This window comes from Lissotriton helveticus, chromosome 5_1 (genome assembly GCF_964261635.1).
Source record: "Lissotriton helveticus chromosome 5_1, aLisHel1.1, whole genome shotgun sequence".
Taxonomy (NCBI): Eukaryota; Metazoa; Chordata; class Amphibia; order Caudata; family Salamandridae; genus Lissotriton; species Lissotriton helveticus.
In genome coordinates, this window is record NC_136065.1 from 244,768,348 (window position 1) to 244,791,230 (window position 22,883).

General features: G+C 43.0%; 1 protein-coding gene across 1 annotated transcript in view; it reads right to left on the reverse strand.

Annotated features, from left to right (window-relative positions):
* Window positions 1–22,883, reverse strand: part of FKBP15 (FKBP prolyl isomerase family member 15) — a 334,309-nt gene that overhangs the window by 111,128 nt on the left and 200,298 nt on the right. Inside the window, exon 20 of the mRNA XM_078642121.1 lies at window positions 5,844–6,015. Within this exon, the coding sequence (XP_078498247.1) occupies window positions 5,844–6,015 (172 nt within the window). The remainder of the gene's footprint in view (window positions 1–5,843; window positions 6,016–22,883) is intronic.

A 22,883-nucleotide genomic window follows, 5' to 3' on the forward strand; every position in this document is an offset into this window, starting at 1 on the left:
GCCGAATGCATCTCCATAGGTGTATTTCTAACTTACCCTTTGGTGTCACCTTGTTATACCACTCCCATCTCTTCCCCGCTCATCCCTGTGTTGACACATATATTCCATTCTGAGCCCTCTTTTAAACCGGAGAAATTGGCGAGTTCCTTTCGCACTGTTGCTGTGACCTGTTATGCCCATCCTCCTTCGTGTAACTGAAATATGTTTCCCATTCCTCTGTGTGGCACTGAAATGCCCCCCCCCCCCCGAATCACTGACAATCCGGTACCCATTAAAAAAAGTGGCAATCACGCCATTTCCGGGCATGCAGGCAATTGATGCCAGTGTTAATTCTACAGTCCAGTCCGTATTTAACTAGTTGCTTGTTATTTCATTGTCATCGATTGTTAAAATCCTCATGTCATGTGTACATTAATTTTACTTCCGCTGTACTGCGCACGGGTAAAATGTATTTGTAATTTGCTGAATAGGTGATTGAGCTTTAATAATGTATGGAAATTGTGCATACCTCGATATACTCATTATTACATTTCAGAACACCCCGCCCCCTACCGAAGAAACTGCATGGAAAATTAATGGTATCGGTACATCTCCTGCTCTGCCTACTGACTGCTTGGGTTCACAGTAGTATTTATTGAAGAATTGGCTCTTATGAGGTTGCTCCCACATGTAATGCGAACGAATTACCCCAAACGCTGTGTACAGTTTTCTGTATCTGTGCGCTTTCAGTAGAATAGACCCTGCTGGTTGCTTGTGGGTCAGGAGCAGGCTGCAGATGTCTGCGTAGCGAGACCGCCTTCTGTTCACGGCCCTCCCATCCCAGTGCTGGAGGTGACCTTATTTATAGTAGAGAACGAGCGGCCTAGTCAGATTTGACTTTATGCTTCGCTGAACGGCCCGATGCGGCTGTCTCGGCGATCACAGCAGACAGACCGGCTTGCAAGTGTACACACCGCAGCCTTTTGCAGTATTACACCAGATATGGTAACAAGCAGCTCGGATTGTAAAGGCTACGTTTTTAGCTATTTCAAGACAAATGTGTTTAATTAACAGTGCTGCCCATGGCCGGATACAACTTTACAATGTGGTAACGAGGGGCGGTCAGCGTCACTCCACTGACCTTCATTAGCTCGGTGGGTTACTGGAGGGGGGCACTGTGCGGGGTAGGGGGGGTGCATGACAAGCTGCCGCCTGCTGTCTGACATATGGTTAAGAGCCGCGCATGTGCGCACTGCTCCAGAGTGTGTGCGTGTGTGACTACTCCAGTGTGTGTGTGCATGTGACTGCTCCAGAGTGTGTGTGTGTGACTGCTTCTGGGTGTGTGTGTGTGTGTGACTGTTCCAGGGTGTGTGTGTGTATGTGACTGCTCCAGAGTGTGTGTGTGTATGTGACTGCTCCAGAGTGTGTGTGTGTATGTGACTGCTCCAGAGTGTGTGTGTGTGTATGTGACTGCTCCAGTGTGTGTGTGTGTGTATGTGACTGCTCCAGTGTGTGTGTGTGTGACTGCTCCAGTGTGTGTGTGTGTGTGACTGCTCCAATGGGTGTGTGTATGTGACTGCTCTGGTTGTGTGTGTGTGTGGGGGGGGGGGGGGCTCTGGGTGTGTGTGTGTGTGTGTGTGGCTCTGGGTGTGACAGGAACTGGGTGTGTGGGGCTGGCTCTGGGTGTGGGGCTGGCTCTGGGTGTGTGTGTGTGGCTCTGGGTGTGTGTGTGTGTGTGTGTGGTAGTAATTGCTGTCTGCTGAGCTCGTCCGTAGGGTACAATAGTTCTCACATTTGCGAGAGATTAAGCTATTGGCAATGTAAATGACAATGCCATTTATTTATCTGTTATCAAAACCAACACATAAATACAAATTTTGTCTTTTACAATGCCAATAGCTCTAACTTCTCCAAAGGCGAAGCCGTTGCATTGTAAATGCTTGTTTTTTAAGCAAGCCTGTACAGTTATGTCACTACGGATCGGCAACAACGTTATAAAACTTCAGAAGCTGTTTGCAACCAGCCATAAGACTCTCCTGAAGGTCTATCTCTTGACTGTCTCGCCCACCTGACGGTGCTGCTCAAATTGTTCCAAGAACCTGCAGTCACATGCATTTTAATATAGACATTTTGGGCCACACAACAATTCTTTTTTTTTTTTAATCTAATTATACGGAAAGTGCTAATGATGCCTTAACATTTTTTAGAATGCACTTTTTAGCCTCATGAAATTTTCCCAATGTTTCTAAAGCAATTTTACAACTTCATTTATAAAAAAAGGTTTTTATTTGTATAAACTCATGTAGCTGATTGTAATGGTTTTAATTAACTGAGCAATAAAGAAATACTTAACTTACAATCTGGTCTGGCTCCACTTCCTGTGTAAAATCATTATTATTAAAGAGAGACCATTACTTGGACAAGAACAAATGTGATTTTACTTCAATCTTGGGGAGTACACTGGTAGTCTTGGAGAGGAATTCGGGGTGTGCGGCACTGCCAGATGTGCTGCTTGGAAATGTTAGATGTGTAGGCTGTTTTTTTCTGGTTCCAAGGAGCAAGATATCCCTTCTAAAAAAGTACTGAACTGAGCCTTTCCCACAAAGCACCGCAGATCGGACACCCGATTACCAGGGACACCAGTGGAAGCATGCAAGACTTCCCTGTGGGTGAGCATATTGCTGGTTGGATTGCATGTTTTGTGCCAAGTTATTTTAGCATTTTTTTGTTTCAGTTAATGACTTGTACTAATTTACATGGTGAATGATTTTACTTCTCAATATCCATGGGTACCACAGAATGTTATATTAAAGTAAGGGCTATTTTTATCCCGTCAATTACCCACATATTCTTAATTTAATTGACTTTTATAACTGTAATAAAAGATACAAAGTGACCCAAAGGCAGCCTCCTTGGGATAACATTGTTCCTAGGGCACAACGTTCACCAAAATTCCACTCCCTAGTGCTGGGCAGGTATAAATACATTTGGGATTGGATCTTGGGAACAAAGATGCTAGGGCTACTGTGTAACATCATTTTGTTTAGGTTTACTGAGTAAAGCACTGCCTTGACATTGATATTATTTAATGCTTACTGTATCATAATGAATTTGCGTTGCTAATTCCTCGCCGTCCTGCAGTATTAAGCCTTGACTGCTCAACCTCAACATTCTGTTATAATCAAGTGAGAACAAAAAAAGTAATTTGGCTGTCAAATTGGAATGTACATATATTTTGACCAGTAACTTCTGCTTATCCATGAAGATCTCATAAAAGCAATCACACTTATTTATAATTCAAATGTCTAGTTAAAGAGGCCGTTCGACAGTCCCATTTGCATGTAAATTTCCAGTCCCATTCAATGTTTTTGCATTTATTATTTACATGAGGCTCTGCTACTCTCCCTTGTAGAGTTAGGTTTCATTGTGCCATATGTACAAGACTTGTTCTCTTCTATGAAGTTTGCTTGTGTTATTATGGCAGCTCATTATGCATATACAGCAGTACATTTGTCTTGTTAAGTTTGATTATACCATCACATTCAAATGAGTATACGGTTACCTTTCATCGAATATAAACTATTTGACTATGCCATCTCATCACTTGTACAACATTCCAGTTCAGTTTGCATGGGCAGTTCCCATTCTTTGATTGTTCATCTCCTCATTTGCATGAGGCTCCTTTAATATTACTCAAGTTAGCAAGAATATGTACACAAGACTTTGGTTCCACTTGAACTTGTTTGAAATGTTGAAGGTGTCATCTCATCATGCGCGTAAGGTACAACGTGCATAATGAGAGGACACCATCAACCACCACCAACAACTAGATGAAATGGGAGTCAGAGACTAGTTTTGTTTCATGGAGCTATCTTCATGTCTTTTTTTCGCCAGTTAGGTTAGATTGTGCACTCTCACTCTGTATCTTGAGCTCCCATGTAGATATCTTTAACTGACTTTTTCGTACATGTGAGGCTTCTACTGTTATCCTATATTGCTTACATGTTAAACACAATGAACTGAATAATTTTTAGGAAAACACTTAAGACAGAGGGTGATAGATATGCAAGGTAAAAGAAGCGAGAGGGGAATCAGGATTAATTATTTACAGGGTGTTGTGTAGTGACAGCCTGTTACAGTCCGGCGCCTTTGAAGCCCTGAGATGTACTGTCATTAAGGTAAAGATCTCTAAGGAAACATGTATTTGTTCAGCCAGATATTCCAGGAGCCTCTTCAGTTTGGATCCCTCATTTTCTAATTCCAAAGCTCACGCGTTCCATTCATAAAGTCCCAAAGGGATTTTTCAAACAACCACAAGTCTCCTTAAACAGTTGCGCCAACAGGTCTTCATTAATGACTCGAAGTCTGGTCTATTTTTCAGTGAGGGATTCAGATTGCTTCAGAGTCTGTGTCCCAGAACCTTAATCATTTCCACCCGTATTTCATTTACATGAAATTTGTGGGCACCTTATAGTGGGAGTAGCTTGATCTAGGAACATCCTGGGATGCACTGTGAGGCCCAGCCTTTGAAAATATTCTGCCCATTTTACAGCAAAGAAAACATAGACAAACTACCGGAACTTGAATCTGTTTATTTGGGTCGCTGGGAACCAATAGATCTCTTTCCAAAATAATGTGGTTCGATTTCATCAGCTTCATGAACAGCCTTGTAGTTTGAGCCAGATATTAGCCAAGGGGTGGCACTATCTTCTATAGACAGACCGGGCGAGGCTGGTACTAAAAGACATCCTGGAAAATGTTTCCACTCCAGGCCCATATTGCACCCTACTACGGAGCCCTACACTTTCTGCTTTTCTTGTGAAACTACACTGGACCATGTCCTCTACGCCCACTCCCCCCACGCACGTAGTAGTTGATTAGTGGCATTACATAATTGCCATGTTGTTCACTTGAACAAAAAAGAAAGTCCATCCTGCAGACAGGGTGGAATGAACTGAGGGCTTTGCGTACAGCTTTCAGTTACACAAGACTGGCGTGGTAGAACATTTCCTTGCAAGTCCATATCCCTTGAATCTGAAGATAGTCCATATGTGCACCTATTGAGTCATAGAGGTGTTTGTGACAATCGTCTTAGTAGGGCCGTCTTGATAGAAGTCCACAACCCATAGGAGATTCTGGTGCTCCACTAAAAGAATGGACTGCATGAGGAGACAGGGTAAGTTTGTCCTCCCATCTGTGACAATGTTGGTACCATGGGTTTCCACACCCTGTTGCAACCGTCTCATGTGTAAGTAAGCATATGGAAAGAGGAAGGTGCAAGACACCACTTGGGAGAGATTTGCCATAGTGTGAACAGTCTTAAGAAGGTAGTGATACTTCAGACAGATATCTAATACTTGCTCATTTGAAGGGTACACTTTTGCCTTTAGTGTGTTCAACACTGCTCGCAGGTATCACATAGATTGTATTGGAGTTGATTTCGTCTTTTCACGATTAACATGCAAACCCAGTTGTTTCACAGCAGAGATTAAAATTCTGAAGAGCTTGTTGTGAGACTGAGGCTTCCACGAGCCAATCTAGCGACAGGTTGGCAAATATTTTTAGCCTTTCGATAAGCGCCCCTACCAATGCCACGCATGTAGAAAATGTTTTTGTTGCCGACTCTAGGTGAATGCCTGTTAAAGATTATTTCTGAAAACACTATTGATAAACAGTAATATTGTAGGAGCAGGCCTATTCTAGAACTTTCTGTTCAGATTGTTGGATGAATTTCAGCACAAAAATGACATTTTTCCAAAGCTTGGAAAACACATTTAGCACCACAAACAGTTAACACAGCATAGAAAAAAATGTACAAGTGACAAAGAAATAATCCAATCCCTAATCGGGCAGTCATCTCCAACCTGCTAGCTGTGTCTGCAGGACACCAAGCTGTTTCCCTTGTTTCTCTGCATCCTGCAGGGCAGTTGTAAGCTGCGCCCGCAATTCCATCTCCTTCTTCTGGTGGCTCGTCAATTCAAGCTGCAGCCGGGAGACCTGCCCCGTAGCCTCCGCAAGATCCTCAGCAACCTTCGCCTGGAGCAAAAGGGGACAAAAGAGAATCATTCCGACATTAGTGTTCAATTTTGCATTAAAGAGGGATTCCTCTTACTCAATCATTTATATCCCAGCAATTACACAAGACAGTTACAATACTTCTGCTCTGTAGTGGCTGGAGTGAATGTTAAGGCAAATCGCATCATAACCAGGATGTACACTGTGAAGAACAACATACTGTACTATAAAATTTGGTACCAACTTGTAAATATGTGAAAGGATTTACAAAATAATATTGCATAGTATTTTTCTGCATATCAGTCTGTGACTCAGTAAAAAAATACCAATTTCATTTGATGTTAAATAGAAGATAAAAAACAGAGTAGGTCCAAAACATCTTCATTTGTTTCTGGACAGGGAGATGGTGGAAGAGAGGATCAAACCCCCCTTTTAGATTTTTATTGGGATTCAAAATCTGCCCCCGAGCCCAGAAGTACACTTTGGTTCACTTACCCATCCTCCTTCCTTGCTGCCTCACCTGTTTTCTCAATGGATTAACAATAAGACATCCTGCCCCCTTCTCTCACTTGTTGCAGATGTTATAATGACATTGCCCCTTTGCCATTTAAGACGAATACAATTGCAATTAGTTTGTAAGTTTCATTTGTGGCAAATTCCAAAACAATTTGCAATTACATTTTTTTTTTGATAAAGACATTGGCATGTTTTGCTTGTCAATGGAGCAGAGATTGGCAGGAGGGCGGTTTATAAAGTGAAAGAGCATAAAGATTAACAGTAAAACAGTCACCATAATGGCAATGTAACCCTACCTTTACCTGAGCAAAAGATATCATTTTGAGCCACTGAAGAGGAAGGAACACATTTAGACTGTGGAGATCCAAAATGGGGAAGAGTCCTCAATCACTTTTCTTCACAAAAAAGACAGAGGGACATTTTTGAGGATGGGAAAGGCCCCCAAAAGAAGGGCCATTCTTTCTTTTGCAGAGGTCCTCAATCTGCCAAATGGTGCACAGGTGGAATGGACGGGCCGCTGTTGAGCATAGGCATTCTTCACCACCACTAGGATCACAAGGAGGACCGATCATCTTTAGTAATTTGGGTATAGTGACTGTAGTAAAGAAAGCACCTTCAACCCTCAAACTTGCAGAGTGGATTGGGATCCTGAGATGGTACCATGAAGGGTAGTGTGCCTCTGGGGAGAGCCCAGGGGCATATTGGCTTCTGCTGAGTCTAGGGAACAAGTTGGTTCTCCCTTCTGAGATGCTTAACCTTTAAATGCTGGTAGGCAAGTGAAGAGGAAAAGGAGAAGGCTCCTGCAAGGACTTTGGAGCACAAAGACCACATAGCCTTAAAAGACTGGAACAACGTCACTAGATGGAATAGAAGAGGTGGTTTGTGCAACACTGAATGGATGGTGATTTGGCTGTGACCTCTTTCTTAGAAGAAACCTCAACTCTTTAGAAAGGCAGTGTGCAAAAGGATAATTTAGTAATCATTTTATGTACCAATGTATGTAAAGCAGATAGGTTGTTGGTCAGCTTCCTCAGAAGAGCTCTTGTCTCATCCGCCCTGGCATGTCTTGAACAGTGTAACTTGATCTCTACCTCTGCCTGGCTGAGACCTCTCGCTGTCCACCTTAAGTCCAGACTTCTACCAGCTTGCTTCTAGTGTTCCCTCCTTCTCTTTCCTGCCTCCTTCCCTCCCCTCTACTTGGTTACTAGATGCCTAAGGCCAGTTAGCCACAATAAGCTATCATCTCATCCTTTTCAATGCTACTCTTTTAGGAACATAGCATTCCGTCCACAAGACTCTCCTTCATTATCTCTGTGCAGTGCTTGACCTAAAGTACTCTGCCTAAACATCTTACTTTCAGAAAGGTCTTCAGGTATAAGGAGGACACTGGATGTTTATAGGCTGAATGACAGCTTTGGTGTGTTTGAGAAAACTCCTGATCGCAGCTGAGGCTACTGGATCCTAGATTGCATTGATCTACCTTCCTATACGACTACAACTTTTCTGAATGCATTATTCCATTCTCTTTCCGGACTGAACTTCCCTACCATTATGAGAACGTGCCTCCAGACCAAATCTGCAAGCACATTTACCTTGAATATGCGGCCTTCGTAAGGCTACAATGCTCCATTTTTGCACTAGAATGCATAGATCTACTATAGACTTCTTGTTTCATTCTACATTTTCAGCCACGTTTTTATTTAAACACATTCCTTGAATACACCATCTCACATTAATTAATTCCTCCGCTATAATCCATGAAATCATTGCTCCCATCTAACCTTATTGGAAAAATGCCACACTCTTCCATACATTCTTAGGAGCTACGCTGAAGGAATCATAGCTGATCCCGCATTACATGAAGTACTAGATTTATCACATTTCTCGGTTTTCTGTTACATAGACAAGGTTTGTGGGGTTAGGGGCTGGGTAGTTGAGAGGTGTACTTTGTAGGGACACAGAAAGAAACAAACAAGAACCTAGAAAAGATGGATGCCTCACCTGGCCCCAGCCCAGATCCACTGCAAGTGCATGCTGGGAAAGAAAGGAGTAATAGGACAGGCTGAGAGGAGATAAGTTGACCAGCAGACTCACTGCTAATGAGCAAAGATAGTAAGAAGTCACAAGCGGCGTAATACATCACCAAATTCCAAGGCACAAAAGAACTTTGTTAAGAGACCAAATGGCAGTTTGGCAGATTAACCTATCATTGAGTTGTGAAGGCCTCCGTCTACTTTAGTCATTCGCATCATTTGCACAAGGCAGCATGCATGTTTTTAAACAATCTAGTTTGATATTTCATGGTTCAACCATCTATTAATCATGACAATGCACCTTTTTATGTAATTTACATTGCTTAAAGTATCGCGTATGGTTTTTTCAACATTGTCTTCTTCATACACCAGCTCTATGAATGTACAGCTAAATAGACATCTTACTTGTGTAATACTAGGTAAAAGGAGTTACAACGCATGCCGGTCCAATGCTGAGATGGCACATCCACATCTTGCAATATGTAGCTGTCTTCTGTTCAGTACAATGTCAATATAGGAGAGTCCCTTTTCATCCCAACAGACGTTTTTAAGGGATGGGATAGGGGTCTGCGAAAAGAGATGTCAAACTCACCTGCTGGTTTCTTTTGACATAGATATGAAACTCCAAAAGGAGTAGAACTTCACAATGCTCTTGAATCGGACAAACCATCTCCTAGCACCGTAGTGAACTCCCCGAAGGAGAGTTGTAAACATTAAAATAGGGAATACAATGAAGAGACCTTAGGAACCAAAGCCACGAAATGTGAGGAGCCCATACCAGACCAGACCCCTGAGGAAAACATGATTTAATTTCTAACAAGCAAGGGATAAGCAGAATTATTGGAGGGTGAAGAGTAAGCTGAGAGTCTGCTTCAAAAACTTGCAAAACGAAAGACTCCGTTAGGTCTCAGAAGAAGCAAAGGCCTTGTACAGCTTATGACATTTAGAGAGAAGGGGAATGAATAAAAGGAAGATTGAGTATAGTTTGGGAACTGGATAAATACCGGACTGACTTCCTAGGACTCTCCTAGTTCCTCCTCTAGGGTTACAGGAGGGAAGAGATGTCAGTACAGAAGAATTTTCAAAAACTCTTTACATTTTCTATTACAGCATGCAGTTTATTTAAAATATAAAACATAATTAAGCCAATTGTGCAATTCCATGCTGACCCCAAGTTACAAATATTCGTTCATTCTAAACAGTGAGGCATACTGAGACAATCAAAACCAGGTGCTGCACTTAAAATATACTGCAATCTCTTCTACCATAAGCCTTCATAGAGAGACTGGCAGCATTACATTCAAACCTAGCTCCTATCATTGCCACTAAAATCACTACTGAAAATGTGAAAACCCATATCCCCAAACAATCTAAACATCAACTCCTCAAAAGATTTTCGAAACAAATGATCCAGGCAACAACTCAAATATATAATAGAGTTCCCAATCAGCAGAAACAACTGTTACATAGGTTGTCTTTAGGCATTACATTACTATGGTACATTTTGGAATGTTCTTAACATCTCTGTTATTTGCACTATATGTGATACATTTTCAAACTTGTGATCAGATTATCCGCCATATATTCATCCACGTGCACTACATGTTTCGGTTTTCGAATTCTGCCATAGGATGCCCAAGTTGAAAAAAACATGTAGGCACCACAAAAGATACCACCTGGGAATCAGTTGAGTAACAGAGATTAGCTGCGTCTACCACAAGGATATCCTTCTTGTTAGTATGGGAATGTTCCCTCTATAAATACACAGACGTGTAACCTGTGTAAACCCTGTCATGAGTACGCCAGCTGCAAATGTAACCCGTGTAATCCCTGTCGTTAGTAACCAGCAGCATATTATCAGGTATCCTGAAATTTCTTTTCTTTTGGACTAGTGTTAACAACAAATAAGCATGCAGGTTCTGGCGTAGGAGATGTTGCAAGATATGAGACCAACAAGTCTGGCTCGGTGGTCTGGTGGGCACACTACAACTCAATTTGACCCGAAACTGTTTATGCTCTGGGATAAATAAACACACTAAAGGGTGATGGCAGTGCACTGTATGTTTTCGAGGTGACTGTCACAGAAAGGCTTTTTTTCCTGGATATGAAGATTGTTGTGTCTACACCCATCTGTAGGAAGTTTTGCTTGAATTCTAGTGCCCAGACCCTGCATTAACATCCAAAGGATTGTATGTGGGGCTATTCGCAGGGATCTATGCTATAATTAAGTGCATCAGATCAGAAGGGTCAATCCTGGATGCCCCAACCAATGAAGTGTACTGCTGGCATTCCTATGGTGAAGGCAACAGTCTTAGACACCGAAGTGTGGGAGAATGGAGACTTAGATGTTTTAGAAATGCAGCAGTGACCATTTAGTGGAGGGCGTGCAGATTATCGCTCTCCAAACAATGGCATTATGGATGATAGTGGTCTGGGGGATTTGAATCAGCATATTCTTTTCAGGTTTAAAGGAAGACTTTCAGACAGGGCCTGCCACATTGTCATCCCTTGAGTGTTTTTCGGGGGCTGTTGGCGGCCATGGTCAGGCCTTCATCCAGTTCCAGGCCCTTGATAGTAAGATCCACATACCCGCTCTAGAAAAGACTATAAAAGCAGGATCCAAACTTTCCCAGGGGGTATTAGATCCTTCGCAGACCTAAGGAGGGTATACTTTGCAAAGTACGCAAAGAACCCGTGAGGTCCAGAGCTGTTGGTTTGTACAGCGTACAGAGTGAGTGGGAGCTGAAGTACCTACAGCTAGGAGCGACTGTGACCTGGGAAAACAATAGTTATGAGCAACCATGGCCTAAAACTGCAACAGCTACAAATGACTGCTCAAATCTCCTTTAGAATGACACAGCAGAGTGCCAAAGTAACTTTTTAAAGGGTTGGGGTGTACTTGTTGTTCAGTTTCTGGGATCAAAGAGGGAAGCCAAAGGAACAAGTTCCTATACAACCACCATTGTAACCTCTGCTGGTCCCATAAATCAATAGATCAATTAGCATTTCTAGAGCACAGCTCTGTTATCTCTAGGGGTATCTGGGTACTGAGAGTGCCATATTTCTATGGAAAAACCATGTCTGGAGTTTCTTCCTGAAGTCCGCCAGGGAAGGTGATGTTCGGATGTGGCGGGGCAGGTTGTTCCAGGTCTTGCAATGTAGGGCAAGGATCAGGCCATGGTCCGTCCCTGCTTGAAGTGCTTCAGGGCAGACTCAGAAGAACTCCATCGATGGGCATGTCCATAAGGTAGGCCTGGGCATCTTTTGGGAACCCAGTGAAGCAGATCGAGAAAAACGCCAGTTGGAGAAACTGATGAACTACACAATGAATCCACTGTTTCCAAGCCAGAGTATCCTGCCCCTCGTGCAAATCGGTCCATGAAATGGGACTTGTGATGACCATTTTTGAAGTCTCCCATTGTTTTTGAGAAAAAGGGGCCAGACTGCATGCTGTATTTTTGGAGTGAAGTACAACTCTCCCTGAAGAAAGTCCTTCTTCCCCATGACCTCAATCTTCTTTGACTCAGTAGGATAAGTAGGGAAGGAATCAGGGTTCAGCTTGAGGAGAAAAAAAATCACGCAGATCACAAACCTCTCTGAAGAGGAGTAAGCCGTCAAAACTTTTGAGTACCCAAGTGCAGCATGGGGAATGCTACGTGCGACCTACCACTTAACCACTGGAGCAGAAGCTCCATGCGACCAAAATGGGGTCCATTAACCCTTCTTTGAAGCAGAGCAACACTCAACACTTCAAGTTCAAGTTCAAATAACTTTATTCGATTGTTAGTTGTACAATCATAAAAGCACAGTTGATAAACATACAGTTAAAAAAGCAGGTGATCCAATTCATGTGTAAGACAGGATTATGTGAACGCTATAAAACACGAATAACAGGCAGAATATACACGTTAAAAATATAAATACTTATAGCAAAGTTAAAAAGTTTGCATTATACCTAGCAGCAGCAACAATATTATCCCTCCATACTTTTTCTGAATCTTATAGCTAACTTCATGAAGCAACATACAAACAAAGTGCAGTCACAGTTCAGGAGTTGAAGGTAATAAAGTGCTGGCTTAATCTGTGCAAATTTCAGTTCCTTAAGACAAGGTTTTAAGTATAACTTCCGGGGTACTGTATAAAAAGGACAAATAAATAAAAAGTGCGCCAGGTCTTGCGGAGACTTTCCGTCGCAGCCGCAAGCTGGCAGCACTTGGCCTCGATGGGCTCCACTCGGTACTGCCAGTAAAAGGTGAAACAAATCAAAACGGAACCTTGTTAGTAAATAGCGTTCATAGCCTGTCATGGGCCATGATAGATATGGTTCCATTTGAAGACAGGTTTTGAGTAATACATGTTTCCTAACACTGTCTTTCTGTAACTCAACCTCTTCCCGAGCTAAGTACCTATTTGTCAGAAATGTATTTTTCACAAGAGTGACATCCAGTTTGGTAATAGAGTTTGGAATTAGAAACAAATCAGCCCGTCCCATTGCGGTAAAACAATCACAGATATACTTCAGCCACGGAACCTTGGACCTACACTCCCATGTTAGGGCTTCTTTTAGTATATCATGGGTAAGCGGTATGTCACTATTTAACCAACAGTTCATCCAACACACCAGGGGGTTAACTGCTATTCTATCGCTTAGGTAGGACACCCCTAGTTCCTCATGTACAGAGAAGTTACCTGTTCCCCTTGGCAGCCTCAGTAACTGCTTCAGGAAATTATTTTCAGCAACCTCCAGATCTCGCGACCGACTATAGCCCCAAAGATCACTTCCGTAGCAGGCAACGGCAATGCTCTTTGCCTGGTATAATTTAAGCAGGGCAGCAGCCGGGCTGTTACCAATTTTTCTTGCGAAGTTAAGTATAGCCGCGTTCACACGCGTTACCTCGCCCTTCTTTCTCAGTATAGCGGAGCCCCAAGATAATTGGTGGTCAAAGAGGACCCCGAGATATGAGAACGTTTTGGTGCTTGGAATTTTTTCCCCGTTTATGTTAAAAAGATTGGTTTTTCGCAGCCCCAGGCCTGTCTTTATAACGTAAGACTTAGAGTTATTGATACTTAAGCCTCGGGACTCCATGAATTTAAAAAAAGAGTTTAAAAGTGTCTGGAGGCCGATTGCTGTCCTAGCAATGAGGACAGCATCGTCCGCATAAAGCAGGACCGGGACGCCTTTCTGACCTACATATGGGTAATCTGCCCCTGTTTTTAACAAATGTTCCTCTAACTCATTGATATACAAATTAAAAAGGAATGGGGCTAGGATACATCCCTGCCGCACACCGCGATTAATTCTAAAATCCCCCGTCACTTTCAGGTCTTGGGTGTATCGAACGTTAGCTCTAGTGTCAGAGTGCAGGTCAGCCAAAAAATTCATTAAATTCTGCTCTACACCCATCTTTGATAAGGTGACCCATAACTTGCCTCTGTCCACGCAGTCGAATGCGGACGATAAGTCCATAAAGGCCATGTGGACTGTTCCCTGCCGGGCCATAGTATATTTTCCTATGATCAAATATAGGTTCAGACATTGGGTGATTGTCGAATGTCCAGGTCTGAAGCCATATTGTATCGGGGATATGACATTATTTTCGTTTGCCCATGCAGTTAGTCTATTCAGGATTACACCCCCTACCACTTTGGCTACAGAATTAATTAAAGATATTGGGCGATAGCATGTCGGGCTTCTGCGATCACCCTTTTTAAACACGGGTACTATGGTCAATGCCCCCCATGACTTTGGGCATCCAAGAACCGTGGCTGCATTTACTACAGCTGTAAGGACAGGGGCCCATAGTGGGATACAAGATTTAAAAAGGTCCGGAGGCAAACCATCCGGGCCCGGGGCCTTGTTACTTGATAACCCTTGAATGCCCTTCTCTACTTCATTAACTGAAAAGCACAAAAATTTCTCCTTAGGAGACGAAAAATCATATTCTGCCTGCTGCTCATTGCTTTTAAAAATAGCTCCAAAGTGAGTGATCCACTCCTTCTCTGGGATGTTAGTACCAAGTGCAATATCACTGGGATCGTCAAACAGAGGTTTGTTTATGATTTCCCAAAATTTACTACTGTTGCCCAGGACTGATGGGTCGAGCAAAGACTCCCAAATGCCTGCCTTTATTTCTTTCTTCCGTTTAAGAAGTGATTTCTTGTAAGTCAAACGCAGGATTTTAATTTGTCCTGGGTTTCTGGGTTTGATTTTCAATGCTTTTTTCAAGTCCCTGCTTGCCTTAGAGCATGAGTGGTCGAACCATTTGGGGGTACTACTGCTTTGTACTTTCATTGGGACTGTTAACATAGGTCCCACCAGTGACACCACAACCTCAAAAACAGCTAATGTTTGCTCTGAGGGTGTGGCTGAAGATACACAAACCTTAAGTTCCTCCCCACATACCCTATTAATTTCGGAATACAGGTTTTCACAATTTACCGCTGACCATTTTAATCGGCGTTTACCATTTGTACATTTCAGGGTTCCCTTGCTTTCACAGTTCGGTCGCCATTCAAGTACTCTTCCACCCAGTCTAATAGATATGGGGTTATGATCACTATAAATGCTTGTTTTAATAGTGAATCTAGAGGCCTGATTGGCGAGATCGGCAGATAGCAATATGTGGTCTATAAAGGAACCATGAGCTGAGCCTTTGAATGTGGTGACATCAAAAACCTTAAACTCCGGCACCATGGACATAGCTACAGTTAGGTTGTTTTCACTCATCAGGTCATTTAGGCAGGTTCCACGTCTAGAGTGATCAAAGTGAAAACCATTCACACTATTACAACCCAATGATCCCATGGGGGTAATTCCTGGATTACCACACGGGTGGACATTAACTCAACACTTGAAAAGGCATGCTTCAAAATATATGCGAGAAGTTGGCCTTGTTCTCTTCCCAAAGGAAACAGCTCAAGGACTTCAATGAAGCAACTTCCTTAGCGGGAAGGGGAACCCCAGATCCACATTCAGAGAGATGTTCAGAACACTAGCTCTCTGCAGAGCCAGATAGTCACAAGCATCATTCCCAGTGGGGTTAAGATGACCTGTCCTGCCCCAGTGTTATCATCAATGTGGTAAACAGTGATGGAAAGCTGAATGAGGTCCAAATCCAAGCCAAAGAGCTCTCTACGCCTTCCAAAGTATTTGCTATGAGACAATGTTCTTTAGGAAAGTACTTCCACCATTAAGGTTTAGCTGCATGCATGGACATCACCAAAATCTTGTAATGGTTCTGAAATCATTACAAGCGCTGGTGGTGGAACACCCAGCAAGGCCTTCGGGCAGAGGAAAAGCGACTGCCAGTGCCAGAACTTCAACAGGAAGAGCCGGAGTGGGGTTGACCAGTGTCAAGGATGAGCTGCTGGACAAAGCCCGGTCTAGGGTCCCCTAGGCTTCTTTGGAGCTGCAGGTGTATCAGGAGCAGATAAGTGCCAGTGTTGCTTGGAGGAGGATGTGCTTTAATCAGGGTCAGTTCCAGGGAACAGAAATGAAATGGCTTACCATTTAAATGAGGCAACATTAAAACAAATGATAGGGCCCTCCAGAGAACATAGATATAGATAAACATTGCTGTGATTCCTGATGTTTGTAGGTAAAAACAAGGGTCTGAAATGGCATTTCTTGAATCTGGTATAAAACCAACAAAGAAGGATCGAATGCAGTGTAGTTTGGGCAGATCTTCCATTACATGGGCATTTATCAGCTGCCCCAGGCCATTGTTTCATTCTTGGGAAGGCTATTTAAACATGAACTATAGTCAACCGTAATAATGTCAAGACGAAGCGATGTTCGGTGTTAGATGTAAATGTTAGGTACCTCTGGAGGCCCTCATTTTGTGCTACAACGAGATATCTAACCACTGAGGATTTAATACTATCATTGGCACATCTGGCATCAACCATCTTTTTGAGAAATAAAAGTTTTAATTCCCTTTTACTATTGAGTGCTATACAATCAGGTTCATTTAATATTAGAGAACCATTCAGATTGGCTACTTGTCTGGAGATATACAACAGTTACGGGATTCTGTGTGTGTTATGTGTTCAGACAATCCCTTAGGATAGCTTTTGTAAACTTTGTCTCTACTTTTCTCCAAATAGAATGCCACAACTAGAGGGGCCTAATTGCTAGCATATCCTCCATAGTAGATCTAGTATAAGACCAGTTCCATGTGTGCTATAAAGGCAGTTGTAGATTGTGGTGTGGCAAGCAAATGACAATGAAATATATTCTCCTGTGTTTGTAGAATTGTAGATTCTACAAAGCCCCACAACCCACTCCCATATGAAGCTGCAGATACACATTTGGCTCTATAGCTTGAGACCAGCTCCTGAATTGGTTTGCATCCTAACTTAGTGGCAACCCTACAAATGCTCTTGAAGGCACGTGACATCTTTAACATATTTTCAAAGGGCTTGGACCAGGAGCCATTGGAGGTGAAGAGAATGCCAAAATAAAAAAATGAAGTGACTGTTTCAATTAGTGTGCCATTAATATGGTAAGCCCGTGATTTACAAGCTCCCTTTCTATAGATCATCGTGTAGGTTTTCTTCAAATTTATTTGAAGATCCCTGTCCTCCATAAAGTTTATGCAGCAGTCCATCAGTCTTTGTAGGCCATTGGCGCTCCATGACAGAAGGACAGCGTCATCAGCATAGAGGAGTACAGGGACTGCCCTTCCTTCCACTCGTGGAGAGTCAGCAGTCCCTTCCTGAAGTAATTCATCCACCCACTTTATAAACAGAGAGAACAAGAAGGGCTCCAATACATACACTTGCCTAATACTAAACGGCGGTGAGCACTCACCATTAGGCCCATAATGCACGCTAGCTGATCAATGCCTGTACAACTGTGACAGCAATGACACGATTTCTGGTGGAGCGCCCATCAAGGACAAGGTTTGCCACAAGATTGAATGATTTACCAAATCAGAGGCACTAGGTAGATCAACAGAACATAAGTGAAAATGGTAGGTCTTAACCCCAATGTATTTCCATATGAGAAGATGTAAATTAATACACTGCACTAACGTTCCTAACCCCCTCTTGAACCCGTATTGTGACTCTCTGAGGATTCTATTATCCACAGCTCATTGATTCAATCTTTCTAGGATCACTCTACCCAAGATCTTAGCGGAAGAGTCTAGCAGGGAGATGGAGTGGTTGAATTTGGGATTGCTTTTAGAGCCCATTTTAAAAATTGGAGTTATCAGTGATTCCACTCAGGTTGTCAGGATAGAACCACTAGCAGCAGTGTTCATATCTTAAGGCAAAATAGAACCATAGATCTGGTAGGTATTTATATATGTCAACTGGGATTCCATCTGGTCCAGCTGCTTTCCCGCTGTCGCTTTTCTCTATAGTCCTTGTGACTTTGTCTAGAGAGATCAATAGTGAGTGGTTCCCAATATGGGATGCACATGTTTGACTTAGGGGCTTGTCTGAGTGGGCTGGTTTAGATGATGGGGTAAATATATTAGAAAAATGATCAACTCATGCTTGTATCAGTACATGTGAAGCTAGATCAGGAGCTGTGCTGTCTTTCAGAAAGGGATATTTGATTGTCTGCCAGAATAAAACACAATTATTTGTTTCTGACCAGGCCTCCTCTTGTACCTCCTTTTTCCTGGCGGCCAGTGGCTTCTTGTATTGCCTCCTAAGTAGTGCATCCAGGGAATGTTCTCTTGGAGATGCGGTTAAGGCATGTCGTAGCTTTCATCAACCAAATCGATCCTTCTGGAAGAGCCAAATCAAGCAGGGGTGGGGTGTGGAAGCAACCAAACCACAGCATAATTCCTCCACCCTGTCCAAAACCCAGGTCCCAAGCAATTGGTTGGGTGGTATTCGCCATGGACCCCACTGGTGAATCGCAAAAGGCGTGCTTTACTTCCAAGTGTACAATCTACAGCCCCATCACTTCTTTGTGTTACCATGCGTCCAACACAATGCTGTACCTGCAAGGCCCCGAGTGCAATGACAAATTCTCCGCCAAGCAAATAGTGGATAGGCTCAATGAGACTGTGAAGTTACTTTTGTCGCCAATTCTCAAACGCTTAGGGGCTATAGACCAGAGGTTTTCTTCCTACAAGGAAGTTACCCACCCTCCAACTGCACCGCACTCAGGCCGCTTGGCCACTCATCTGCTGCTAGCAATTCGCTGGAAGAGTCAGGTGGTGCAAGAACCTCTAATTCTGTAGCCAGGACTGCAATAGGTGCAAGGACTTTGGGTTGCTCTCCACTGTCAGATCATACCACCCTTAAACCATGCAGCAGCCATGTGGATGGGGTGGGCAGCAGGAGGGATGCTGACCGCGGTTCCACTACTTCCACCACTTATCCCGGCATATCAGTTGTTTCTAGGGGAAGGACAGATGAGCACATAGATATTGTCAGGGATTCTGACCCTCAATATGTTACACTTAAACTCCCCCGAGCTGCTAGCCCATATGTGGTGGTCATGGTGAATGTTCCATCCCTTTCAATAAATTCCAATGAATCCTACGGCCAACTGAAAAACAAGGTAATTCACAGGCTAAACTCAAAAATTAACTTTCCCTTCTCTGAATCCAATAACATTTGAATGGTGTGAAGAGTAAAATGGGTTGGCATGTCCAAAAAGAACTTCAAAGGAGACTGTGTGGTAATTACCTTTAGATACAAAAGTCTGGTCAAAGATCTATTAGCCAAATATAACTTGATATGTGCTCCTCAGAGCACCATCAAGCTACTTCAACTGTATTTATTTTTTACAGGCAGCGCCTATAGAGCAACATCAGATTTGTTGGCGAATGCTGCTTTTGTCACATGTCTAGAAGAATTTTCAGGTTGGCCAGATCCCCCCCCCCCCCCCTTACTTGATTCCACCAGGCGATACTATATGTCCACCGTGTCTTCTTGTCATAAATGCCCTGAAGCAGGCAATATCAGAGCCCAGGATCGTGATAGTCACCCACACAGGGCTAACCATATTCAAATTATTTCATGGAATTTGGCGGGTCTCCAGAGCAGGTTATCATCCCTTGGTTGGCAAACCTTAGTGACATCTGCTCAGATATGTTTCAGCAAGAAACTTGGGCTATGGACGAAGCTCACATTAAGGGTTTGTTACAGTGGCTGCAGCAGTGACACCTTCTAGTTCTGGGAGGGCTAAAGGAGGTCTAAGTATTTTTCTCTACATACTACTTTCAGTGGAAATCATCAAGACCGTTCCTGGATCTCCTCACTACCAATTTTAGCTCATTTATGTAAAGAATTATTGCCTCCTACTTATTGTTGATTTTCATAACAACATTTTTCACTCTACACGTTGTGCGGTAATCAATAAAATGGAATAGGCCTTGATTTTATTTATTTCTATTTATGTACCCAACACACTCTTTTCGGTTGGCGATTTTAATATTTCCAAGTGTCCCCTGCTGGCCAAGGAAGTGTGTGGCGTTACAAATGTCCTCTAGGCGGCATAGTTAAAATTTCCACAAAAAACATATGATAACGCCTTGAATAGCATTTTATTGAAATATAATATATCTCTTTTGGAAGACTCGGATAACACCAAGTCTGGTCATTATCACAGGTTTATTGGCAGGGGAGAAAATACCCTTATTGCTCATATTATACTATCAACCAATGGAATTCTAAATCTGGTCAATCTTGCAATCAAACCTAACTCTGTTAATGATCACAACCTGATGGTCCTTACTATTCAGTTTCGAAACAGTGAGCATGTCGACTGTAACTTCATACCTAACATTTGGAATAGTAAGACAAAACAAGCCACACCTTATATGGACCTGCATTGTACCAAGCCAGTTTACTAAAAATACCATTGATGCTAATAAGCAGAACCTTGAGCCCTGTCTTGCCAAAGTAGCCAACCAATGGGGTCATTCGAATGGCATGTGAGAGGATCACTTACTCCATTTACAACTTTCTAACACTGAATGCCAGGACCCATAAGACAAGCCGGCGTGGTTGGTTCAATCATTCTTGCTCACTCGCGCGAAACCTATTAATACATAGTTCACATTGCGAAATTGCGAACAGGTCATAAAAGTCAATGTGCACACTTCACCCACTATTTACATCCTGTATGTACATAAACCGGACACTTAATTAGAATAGTGAGGACACTTTTTGCACCCTGATTTCCTCACTTTACACTCTGGCTTAACTAGATCGCATTTTCTATCATTCAATGAGATAAACATGACTGTCTCAACCAGTACAATAAAATATTGCCTAAGAAGGCCTCTGCTCCTGATACAAGTGAATTCAATGAAACTTGTCTTCTAGATAAGTCACTGAATCCCTTCGATTTGTTGTGGTAACATGTTTTTATTTACGATCTCCGCCTATAATGCCTACCCAGGAATTAGGCCCAATTCAGAGATTGGTTGATAGGGCACTATATCACAAATGCAACAGAGTCTGGCAGACCACCAGGTTTTGGCAATGGAGTAAAATATACGCTTTAAAAATAAAAACAAAAAACATTAGTTTAAAGTTTGGTGTATGATTCGATCATTGGTGACAGACGCTTACACCAAACATTTAAAAAAACAATGGTGGATGGAATCCAAACTTTTAAATGGCTTTGTATTAACCGCTGTGATGTCAGTTCATAAAACCTCAGAGTTCACTGCAGGGCTGGTAGTGAATTCTAAATTTGGTAGGCAGAGTAAAGGCAGTAAAGGCAGAATGGTAGACTTAAAGTCTTCAGTCACCCTCATTGCCTTTACTCCATCCGCCAAACTCTAAATCGACCTCTTAGTCTTCGCCTCATTAGAGTATGTTTCCATCCCTTTTGTCTGTTTATGCAATGCTTTAAAATTAATAACTAAATTGGAGGGTGTTTGTGTTATTGCCCCAGAGATGTACCGACTTACTCCCAAAACAGAGTGGTACAAAAGGGGGTGGTGATGGAAGGAGCATCTGAACCAATCAAACACTCACACCCAGTCAACAGATCTGGGTTTAATCCATCACCGTTCTTTAGCCCACTCTGCCACCCCTGTTCAGACATGGCCATATGCAAATCAGTCTGACCCTGTGCCTCATGGGAACAGTCCAGCCCGAACTGCCAGGCCATGCCTACCCTGGACCGGAAACAAGCTTCAGAGGACCGGTTTCTGGCATTACAGCCGTCTTCAGCCCGGCTTGCTTGAATCCAGTGGCAAAGTGAGCAAGGGACTTACGTCTGAGCATACCCTGCCAACTTATAGCGAACAAAGTGGTACAAAAGGGGGTGGTGATGGATGGAGCATCTGAACCAATCAAACACTCACACCCAGTTAACAGATCTGGGTTAAATCCAGCACCGTTCTTTAGCCCACTCTGCCACGTGGGACCCGTGGCCGACTACAGGATGTGAGAGGGGCCCGTAGTTTAGACTGACCCAGGTTTTGGCATGTATTTAGAAGGTTCGCTTTGTGGCTGGACATTCACATCTGTTTGATACTATGGTTTGAGCAGGAGGAGCTTTTTTACATTAATTAGGAGGGTGCATGGTTATATTTTTCGGCCTTCAAATCACTGAAGTTCGTTTGGCTTTCTGTGATAACAGGATATTTCTAAGTCATAATGTTATACACTAGCGCCACCTTGTGGCCTTTGAAAAACAGTACTCGGAGGTCAGCTTTTATGCGTCTATCCCAGCAAAGCGAGTAACTGGAACTACACCGTTTTATCACACTTTAGGAAAAGGTTCTTTTGCGTGACAATCTCAGGCATTGTGGTAATGAGGAAAAATTATCGGAAATGCATTATTCTAACGTGAGATGCGTGGCACTTGACATGGCTACAATTCTGTGACTCTCTGGTCACACAGACACCTGTGCAGTGATGGCATTAACCAATTGAGTTTTCTCAACTTTCTCCTGCATAGTTTAACTTGTATTTATTTTTATTTTCAGATGTGTGAGTTGTCTTATATGCAGTAACAATGTGAAAGAACAAGAAAATAGTTGCAGAAAGTGGTGTTCTTATTAGCAATGCCTTCGACCAGTCACCACACTCACTGACTCAGTGGTGGCCGCCACAATTAAAGGGTGGTAGTGCGGGTGGAGGGAACACGGGAGGGAGTAGAGGGGAGGGTATTTAGAAATAATAGATGTGTAAAAAAAAAAAAAAAAAGTACCTTTAGCCACCAGCCGCCTCTAGCATCGCGTTACACTGCCTCTCCGGTTCCTGGGTCCTAGCAGCCCCTGGCACAGACTTCCATCTAATCCCTGTGCTGCAGAGCAGCGCAGGGATTGGCCAGAGTGGGCAGGAAAGACGCTCCGCTCAGGCCAGGGAGTCTGTGGGGGTTTCTCCATCCTGGCTGCTCAATGCAGCTGG